At 45.6% G+C, this 10,146-nt stretch overlaps 1 protein-coding gene across 1 annotated transcript; it reads left to right on the forward strand.

Annotated features, from left to right (window-relative positions):
* Positions 1-392: 392 nt before the first annotated feature.
* On the forward strand, positions 393-7,028 carry RNF169 (ring finger protein 169; the record flags this gene model as incomplete). Its single annotated transcript, XM_037038407.1, has 2 exons — positions 393-539; positions 972-7,028. Coding segments are annotated over 2 exons (1,332 nt in total), but the record flags the coding sequence as incomplete, so codon positions are not given.
* Positions 7,029-10,146: the final 3,118 nt, after the last annotated feature.

A 10,146-nucleotide genomic window follows, 5' to 3' on the forward strand; every position in this document is an offset into this window, starting at 1 on the left:
CAGGGCGCATGCGGAAGGCAACCGACTGCTGTTTGTGTCTCACATCAGTGTTTCTTTCCTCCCTTCCTCTCTCAAATCAATGAAAATGTCCTCGGGTGAGGGTAAAAAAAGTCTGGTGATTGAACCCTATTAAGGTGAGGTATCCCTGTATCTCTCAAAGAATGAGCAAAATAGTCATTGGTCTTATGTCAATTAAGCAGATCTGGTTTGGAGACAGAGGCTTACACCAAATGTCCTCTCTGGAGAACTCTTTCTCTTTTGACAGGATTTGCTCTCAGGACGTGTTTTGTTAGTAAATTAACTCATTTTTTATTGTAGTTGCCCAAGGGAATTGTCTTTCTTAGTGGGTGGCTATGAAAGCACAGAAGAGATTTTTATTTCTGTTTTCTTAGCTAGCATTCTCAGCTATCCCTGACGATCTGTTCTTTCATTTACTCTTTGTTAGGAACCTAAAGGTGGAGAGGAGTCAGAGCTGCAGTGACACCGCTCAGGACAGAGCCAAGAGCAGACTCCGAGCAGCCCCCGCCAGCAAAGCCAAGGTGCACCTCAGGCCCCGGGCGTCCACGTCCCATCCCATAACCCCTGCCATGGCCACAGGAGAAACACACAACGAGAAGGGGCAGGACGGGTCCCGGGCATGCTAACTATGTTGGAGAATTTTACAAATAGGTGTGAAGGAAGGGTTGTAGAATAATGTTTTTAAAATGCTAGGTGACTTTTTCCCCTATAGATTTTTAATTTTATTATTTCAAGTTTGTAGGAATTTCTGGAAATAGTGTACATTCTAGGTTAGCAATTTCCCCCATTTTCTTAGGCTCACATCATCTTTACATCGTCACATCATCACCTTACAACATCACCTTCACATCTTTTTCCACTTTCTTGCCCTTCCTCTCCTTTGCCTCTACCATTGTGCAGCAAGCTATGTATGTATGTATGTATGTATGTATAATCTTTTTCATCTCTTTCAGGTGACAACTATAACCCCAACCACCAACCCCATCATTGGTGTTCTCTTGTCCACTCAGAACAACCGCTGCCTCTCCGCCCCTGACTTGACCGTTGAAAAGCGCCTGCCCTTCAGCTCCCTCGCATCCTTGTCTTCCCTGCAGAAGCCCGAGCGCTCCATTAGCCCTGAGAGCAATGACAGCATCTCCGAGGAACTCAATCATTTCAAGCCCATTGTCTGCTCACCGTGTACTCCTCCCAAGAGACTCCCTGATGGCCGTGTGCTAAGTCCCCTCATCATCAAATCAACGCCCCGCAACCTAAACAGAAGCCTGCAGAAGCAGACTTCTTATGAGGCCAGTCCACGGATCCTCAAAAAGTGGGAACAGATCTTTCAGGAGCGGCAGGTCAAAAAAACCCTTTCGAAAGCCACCCTTACTTCCATGGCTCCAGAAACAGGGGACGATTTGCTAGTCTCTGAAGTTACCCATTCTAGCAAAGAGAAGCCACTTCCAACTTTAAACACAAGACTGTCCAGTGGGCCTGTGCTCTCTGAGTGTACTGGACCCACCCCCGCCGACCTGGATTATCTCCCCTCTGTTAGCCAAACAAAAGCAGAGCAGGGCAGTGACAGGAAAAGGAACCCTGAGATCCCAGTGGAAACCTGCTCTTCTTCAGAACTTAGGCTGGGAGCCAGTGGGACTCCTTTGGAGAGAGAGCAGTTTGAAGGGTCAGAGTCAACCTCAGAAGCCAAGTTAGACAAAGCTTGTTTAAGTACAGCCATGAAAATCTCGGCAGTTAATTCAGTTCTGTCCAAAAACAGTGTTTTGGGTGGGGTTTTCAAAACAAAGAAACAGCTGAAGACAGTGAACCACTTTGATCTGCCTAATGGTGTCCTGGCGGACAACCTAGGTGAGGAGCCACTTCCTTCCTTGCGTCGGGGCCGGAAAAGACACTGCAAGACCAAGCACTTGGAACAAAATGGGTCCCTTAAGAAACTACGACACAACAGTGATGAGGTGGGTCTGGCCCCAGCAGACCCCGTCCTGCGAGAGATGGAGCAGAAATTGCAGCAAGAGGAAGAGGATCGACAGCTGGCTCTGCAGTTGCAGCGCATGTTTGACAACGAGAGGCGGACTGTGAGTCGGCGAAAAGGAAGCGTGGACCAGTATCTCCTACGATCCAGCAACGTGGCCGGGTCCAAGTAGTGCCTCCTGAACAGTGTTACTATCTCTAAGAGGTCTTCGGGCTCGGTCACTTATCCTCAAGAACAGAGCGTTCTCACTTTGGGTTTCTTTTAATGGCAAAATCTGAGAGGTTCCAGGGCCTTTGTAGTCTATATCCAAGAAAACTGCATCTTTGCCTCCCCGTGACCGAGGCTAGAAGCACTCCCCACCTTCTAAGTGACCCATGCCTTAGTGCTTCTGGGCCCGATCTGGTGGCACCCACTTGGAATGAGATTCAGGAGCACGTGCGTGGCCAGGGTTAGAAATGGTAGAGGAAAGAGGGATACCTTCTCAGACTGATAGACCTCCTGACTTCTTTTTACAGGGTGTATTTTTACATCAGCTTTGCAGATAAAAATAAGTTCGATGATTTTCAAGGAAGTGGAACAGTATAGTTCTTTGCCAGATCCCAAAAGATTATGTTAGCCCTTCTCCTGATCCCTGTCACAAGTAAATATTCCTAATGAAATCAGTTGAGTTTATGCTTCTACAAAAGCTAATTAACATTCCCTGTTTTAAAAAGCATAACATTTGATTACTGCTCTATAGTTGACAACCATCTCACAGTCATTGTTTAACTTGGTCCTCCTATAAGAGAGGAGGACCTGACCCGTAAGTGGGATTGACCCCATTTTTTGACGATGAAGCTGCAGTGCAGGTACTCAAGCTCTCTCAACTAAGTGGCACGGCCCAGGCTGACCACTGGGTCTCCCGACCACAAATCCCGTGGATTTCCCACACTAACAGGTTGTCATATGGACTGCAACCCAAGGTCCTGCCAGGGGAGCCTAGGGAAAGCTGGCTGGGCACTGAGTACCCATTGTGCAAAATCCACGTGCAGACCATTGAGATTGACTGGAACTATACACACAGGGTGTACAGTTAGCCCCCCTCACCTCCCAGTTTACAGCCTTCTTTTTACCACTGTTCCACCCTGTAAGATAAAGGACAGTTGGACATCATTTCTCTCCACATGGGCAAGGGTTATCTGCAGGGTTGATCTAAAGTCCAAAAAGTTTGCCCAGAAGTCAGGCAAGAACAATGCTGAAACTCCATACTATGGAAACAAGGTATCTAGCTGGATGCAGCTGGTAAATTCAGTCCCATGGACCTTTGGGGTTTATTTTCCTTAACAGCTGACACCATGTGTCTTTTGCATCCCTGGTGGTGCTTGGTGCTTCTGCCCATCTGGGCTCATTGAGAATAGTGATATAGATAGGATTTTAGGGAATCTCAAATGGGCTGGCATTCCCTGTGCATGTATGAGCTGTTACTATAAAGTCATGTGACTGGCATTTAACAAACCTTTCAAGAGCTATATCCCAATGTATGTTGTCCCCTTGAGTGGCCCCAGAAGGGTACTGCACATTTTCCAATGAGGTTGCCATTGGTGAAAACATTTTTGGAATTGTCCTCAAAGTGTAAAAACATCTGGAAACATAGACTGCTAAAATGTTAGAACTGGAAGGGACCTTACTAGTTATCGATTCCAATTTCCTCCTCTTGTTAAGGCAGAAGCTGAGATCCAGAGCAGTGACTCACTGATCAAGGTCCCCAGGGATTTACTGTATCACCTTATTTTGCTCCTTCTCAGATTTGCCTCCCTTCTCTGAGCAAATCTTTGTAATCATTTGGAGTTATAGGAGAGAAAATTTTACGTTTGGAAGCAGTAAGAAGCTGTTTGAAGCCTCTGGAGGAGAAGGTGGGTTGACAAGAGGGTGTGGGGGTTTGCGGCTGTAAAGCAGAGCCATTTCCTCAGGCAGCTCATAAACAGTTCCCAGAGGGAAGTTCCAGAGATGCCTTAAGCATTTCAATGATCATTGAGATACGGAGATCCTCTTCTGTGGCTGCTTTGGTGGGCAGGGCCACTCACCTGAATGTATGTGTTCTGTGTTCCCTGTGTCTGTGCGTGCACACATGCAGATGTATGTTTAAAAACATACATCAGTCTCATTACTTTGTATTCATGCCACTTCGGTTCTAGGACCTACCAGCAACATGTGCCCTCCACGGGCTGCTGGAAGGTATAGGTACCCAAGAGAGAAGAGCTGGCACTGGTCTGCGGAAGACAGAGAGGACAACTCACTAAAGGCCCTTAGAGAAAACACCAGTTACTGCTGTTTCAGATAGTCCCTTTTTGATCTTCGTCAGTGTTATCGGGAGGCTGGTCTCACTGGTAGTAGCAAAGACACTTATTTTTCCACTTGGCACCTTTTTCTATATCTCCAGTAATTCAAAAAATACTTTTCAGTTGGAACCAGTTTTTGTTTTTGGAAAAAATAAATATTTTAATAGAAAAAGATATATATTTTAAATATTTCCCCAGAGTAATAAGAAATCACATAGTGAAAACAACACATTTTGACTTCTGATGCAGGGTGAAAAGCTACTGCTTGTTAAGCCAATGTTCCGAATTCTGAATCCAGCTTCCCGACTGCCCTTAGCCCTGCTGCGGTGCCTGCCGCGCGCACTGACGGTTCTCCACCCTTCCAGCTGAGCAGTTTAGGTTAAGGAGGGAGGAGGCTTAATCTTTAATCTGGGTGGCTTTGGAGGAGGCAAAACCACTAAGGTATCTGTATTTTAAGATGCTTCCCATACTTAAGAACTAAAACCTGAACACTTTCTTTCTGAAAAGTTTCCCTCTCTTGTTGCTTGATTGTGAAGTTGGTTACAAATGGAGTTCTTGTCCTGAATTCTTTGGAGAAAAAGGGGAGAAAGACAAGGTAGGAAAACAGAATGCTGGGGAGGGTTTCTCAGCTGAATGAGAGAGACACTGTTTCACAAAGCAAACACATTACTCACAAATCATTGGCATCTGATTCACCATACAAATTCCCCATGCCCTACTAACTCTGTTCCTTGAGTATATGCATATTTTTGTTTTTGTTATTAAAGGGGAAGTTATGAGAAGTTGGAGGATGGAGGTCATTCTGATGGGGAATCTAAGAACTGTGGTTGCCCTGAGAAGGGGGCTCTCAGCACTTTTCCATGGGGGAAACCCTGTGGGGGTATGTTCATGACTCTGCTGATTGCTGCCTGTTGGAAGATGTCATCTGGGCCTGTTTGGTCAGTGTCAGATCAGGGGAGTGTGGGTCCAGCCCCTAGACCCTTTCATGTAATTGCCTCTTTTTTAAAAGATTAATTCTTTTTGCTGAGGCTTCCCAGGAAAACCTTTTGTAAGTGGCTTCATTTATTTTTTAAAATTTTAATTTAAAAATTTTGCCTGGAGGAAGCACTGGTGATAAATGCTTTTTCTCTGTGTTTTTTCTTTTGTTTGCTTTTCCTAAAAGAAAAATGCCCTTAAGAGATCAAAGCTGCTTAATTAATTGCTGTATGATTACAAACTGACAAACTGACAAACTGACTACAATGGGAAGCTGCCACTGCTTGACCGGTGATGCTGATGACCGAAGGCTGTGCTGTTCATCCTTTCTGCTCCGTCTGGTAGATTTCCTGAGCTTTGGACTTGTGCCAGCTTGTGCTGGGTCATGGAGCCGCGAAGATGGAGAGGACGGTTCCTGCTCTGTGGAGCTCGGTGTCCGATGGAATGTATTTGAACGTGTATGTGGCTGGAGGGTTTGTGAATGGTCTTGTGAAAGGCCACTTCTTCCATAGCGAAGATCTTGGATGATCCCACTCAAGATGCTGTCCAGCACCAAGCAGGCCGCCTCGAACATTTTAAATATTCCCATCAGTATTTGTGAATTTGGTTGAACACTGAATTTGTGAACACTGCTTTCCATTACCTAAGTGATTTTACTAGAGGAGAATGAATTTCATCCTCCAGTGATTGCAGGACAGTAAGATCTCGTCAGAAGCTGCTTCTAGTATAAGCCCCAAGAAACGAGGAGGGCTGAGGATCACCAACATCTCCGCTAGTAACCTCCTAACCTCTTTGTCAGTCTGGCCTCTCAGGTGGGGCTGGCGGCAGCTGGGTTTTCCCCTTTTTCCTGCCTGGCTTTTCACTGACATGGAAGTCTACGGGAGGAAGGGGAGAAAAAATGAAGGCTGGATCCTAATCATCAAATATGTAGCTGGAATGGGCATGGAAGTCATTCAAGTCAAACTCTTCCCCCTTCCATCCCTCTTCTTTTTTAAAGAAATTAAGAACTTAATGTCCAGTACCCTGTGCCCTATTTTATATGATAATTTTCTAGGTCTGAATAGCCATTGAAGTTACACACACATACTCACAATTTGATAATGAGGGGAGCATCCAAATTAATTAGGAGACTTTGTTTTTACTGGCTTTTCTTCCTGGTTTTTTCAGTTGGAATGAAAATGCACCTATACCCCCCTGAATGCACATCCGGGTGGGGAAAGCCCCCATAATGTGAATAATGTGGGTGTGGAATCTGGGGAAGTGACATATTTTTAATGGAATAGCCACTTTAACTACCAAGGGTTAAAACCCAGCCAGCCCTTCATTTTTCTTTGAAAATCAAGAACTTAGGGACTTAAATCTTTTTAAGCCAGCCTTTTCCTTCAACCTATAGAGTGGTCTTTTGGCCTAATTTTTAGAATTGATTACAGCTGCTTATAAATTCTTGGGACTCAGTAAGGAAGCAGATCTGCTTTTTGGGGTGTTGGAGCACAGTGGGATTCTAGGGAAAGAGGCTGCTAAATAGGTTTTTTCTCCAAAGAGAATCTAAAAATGTATCTTTACACATGGTTATTATTCACTGTAATTTTCTGAAGATCATGCTACAGAAAAAGATACTTTGAGATATATAGAGATCACCACTTTAGAGATGGTTAAATTGGATGAAGGAAAAGTGCCAAGACTGTATGTGCACATTGTTGTATGTATTACCAGTATTTTTTTCTTCCTAAGAAAAATATTTACACACTTTGCTTTGTGAGTACATGCTTCCTTAATGTCTTGTCAATAAGTGTGGGAGACAACCTCAAACTTGGAGCAGGTTCCCTTGCTATGCTTTCTGATGTCTTAAATCAAGAACTTGTTTGACAAAGCCAAGATGAGACCAGGCTTGCTTATCGTCCTTTCCTCTAATAAGGGATAAAAACAGGCAATGCACCCCTCGCAGATCAAGCTGCTTAGAGCTCCAGAATAGCTTTTGGGTCCTGGCTCCCGAAGGCAGCGGTCAGGTTCTCCCTGTTGGCCCCGCCCACCCTCCATGCTGTGCCACCAACAGGAGCGGGGACTCTGCCTTGGTGAGGTCAGCCCTCAGCCTCCAGCAGAACAAGTCCTAAGGAGAGAATGGGTAACTGTGCAAGGGAAAAAATGGTTATTGTAAGTGCCAGCTTTTTGGGGCACTTAATGTGGTTTACTCTCACTTTTTTATACAAACATTGTTGTCATTAGGGCCTATCCCCCTCCCACCTAGAAATAAAACATGGGTTGTGTATTGGTTTTATTCAGCCTGCTGTGCACATTAGAATTGGAGAAGGGGCTTGATGCTTGGGGACTGCCGCCACTGGCCACCTCTCACACTCATGGTGCAGAACATTTTGACAGATAGAGGACTTAGAACACGGCATGCCCTGTTGGGGATGCTTGTGCCAACAAAGAAACGGCACGGAATCAAATGGGATGGTTGTTATTTGTTTAAGCGGTACCAAAATGCATTCTGCGATGGATGTTTACCTGCTTGAGGAGAGGCCCAAGTTGGAAGTACATAGTAAAGCAAACTCATGAAAGAAAATGTTGTTTCTAGTCAAAACTCTCATCTCTGGAGAGCAAGCTCAGGCAAATCTGGACGAAGCTTAGACTAGACTGTGTGTGTGTGTGACTTCTGATGCTGTCTTTGCTCTGGGAGATGCCGCCATTGGAATGTCTAGCCTTGGCATTCGGAATGATGGGAGGAATTAGGCAGAGTGGGGTTTCTGTGGTGTACAGCTACATCTTCTGAGTTCTAAGTTATTTCCAATTTACAACGTTTATTCTCATAGTCAACCATTCTTCTAATAGATGCACCAAGACAGAATTTGAGTAAAGAACACACGGTATGGGGTAACACTGTCCTTGCACATTAGGGCTGTACTCAGAGCATCTTGATTTTTAAAAACACCCTCTCAGAACCATTATTTAGGAACTCATCAAAACCCCCTTGCTGTCAGTTTCTCCTCCACCAGAGAACAAATGTAATCCTGTTTCTTATAAACTTGTAAAGCTAATTTGAAGGACTGATGTAAGAGTCTATGCCACCCATGGAAAACCAGCACTTGAAGGACCTTTCAAATCATCTGGCCCAAGCTCTTCCCAAGAGGGTTGTTAAAATGATTTGCAAGAAATGTGCCTTGGCTGGTGTAGCTCAGTGGATAGAGCGTGGGCTGTGAACCAAAGGGTCACCAGTTCGATTCCCAGTCAGGGCACATGCCTGGGTTGTGGGCCAGGTCCCCAGTATGGGCCACATGAGAGGCAACCACACATTGATGTTTCTCTCTCTCCCTCCCTTCCGCTCTCTAAAAACAAATAAAATCTAAAAATGATTATTTGCAAGAAACAATGTAGCTAGTTGGAGATATGAGAACATATTGATTGTCCCTTGGGTCCTAAAATAACAGCACACTTGCTAATTACCTTATAACCCTGTGGTCTGAAGGGTGGCCTCATTTACAGGTGGGCAACTGGCCCTGACAGAGCCTGGAAGCTGGGACCTCTGATTCCAAAGTCACTGCTCTTTGCTGCCCTGGCCCAAAACCTCAGGGAGGTGCCACCCTCTTCCGCTGGCCTTGGCTAACATAGCTCCAGTGGCTTCCTGGGTTGCCTTTCCTCCTGGACTGCCTTGTGTGGCTGAAGAGAACAGTCTTCCCTCGCACCCACTGCAGGGGTGGAGGCCTCCTGAGGCAACAAGCACTGTGAGGCACAACCTGCATCTAAATCAGTTTTTTTCTCCTGTGTCCACAATCAACTCTCCCAGGTGCTCAATGGCACCTTGGATAAGCAATTAGGAAAAACAGATGGGCCTACCTACTTTTGAAGAGTTGGTGGGAGAAACTATTCTGTTTTGCTCTGGTTTGAAGATTGGAGAAGGCCTGGAAGAGTGGCAGCCAACTTCCCACCTGCTCATGGAGGAGGAACAGGGCTGTGCGTGAGTCGGCCCAGGGGGTGAAGCATCTAATGGTGGGTGGATCGGGTGTGCTGGGGGGGTGACAACGCTGACGATGGGGGCGGTGGCTACCACCCAGAGGGCCTTCTTGATTAGTTATGAATGCTGGTTCATTTCACAAATCTAGTCTGAGGCTTTACTCACTGGGATAAGGACTAGGTTGTATCTCTTCAAAAGCACAAAACTAAAGTTTGCTCAGTGAAGAACCTTCCCTCAACATGTGTTTTTAACACCATGAAAACCCAGAGAGATCGAAAACTCCATTGCTGCTATGGGTAAGGTTAAACGGGCTGCTTTGTAAAATACAGCACATAAGAAGGGTGAACCTGGTAATGTGACTAAATCCGGATAATCCAGAGAGAGAAGCGAGTTGGACACAAGTGGTAAATGATGGTGGTGGCTTCCAGAGACGAGGCAGTTCACAGCCTGGGAGGGTGGGTTACTAATCTGACACCCTGCCCTAAAATAGGCAGGTTGGAGCGCTGTGTTTTCTTGGTAGGAACAGGGTCATTTTAAGGGGAGTCTGAGGCTGTGTCTGTGGGAATGTGCCCAGCACTGGCTTCCAGTGTCTTAGCCATAGCTGTGTATAACCTCGTTAAGATATCCAGCCTGAGCTATTTCCCATTTCACCCACAAATTCAGTCTTACTATTTCCTGGATTCAGGCCCTACTGAGCACTGGTGGTGCCATTTCTTGGTGAAGTGCATTGTGATGTGCAGTGAAGTCATACTAGGTCACAAAAAAGAAAGGCCAGTTCAGTTTGGGAGGAGAGTTCAAGGATGTACTTGAGCCGAGGCTGAAAGGAAGAATAGGAAATATTAGCTCCCATGTAGTGTTGCCCAGTTCTCTTCCTAGATGAGTAGCAGAGTTGCTGTGAGCCTCCTTCCTGGGAGTTCTCC

Source organism: Sturnira hondurensis, unplaced genomic scaffold, assembly GCF_014824575.4.
Source record: "Sturnira hondurensis isolate 20B ecotype Veracruz unplaced genomic scaffold, ASM1482457v3 Scaffold0024385, whole genome shotgun sequence".
NCBI lineage: Eukaryota > Metazoa > Chordata > Mammalia > Chiroptera > Phyllostomidae > Sturnira > Sturnira hondurensis.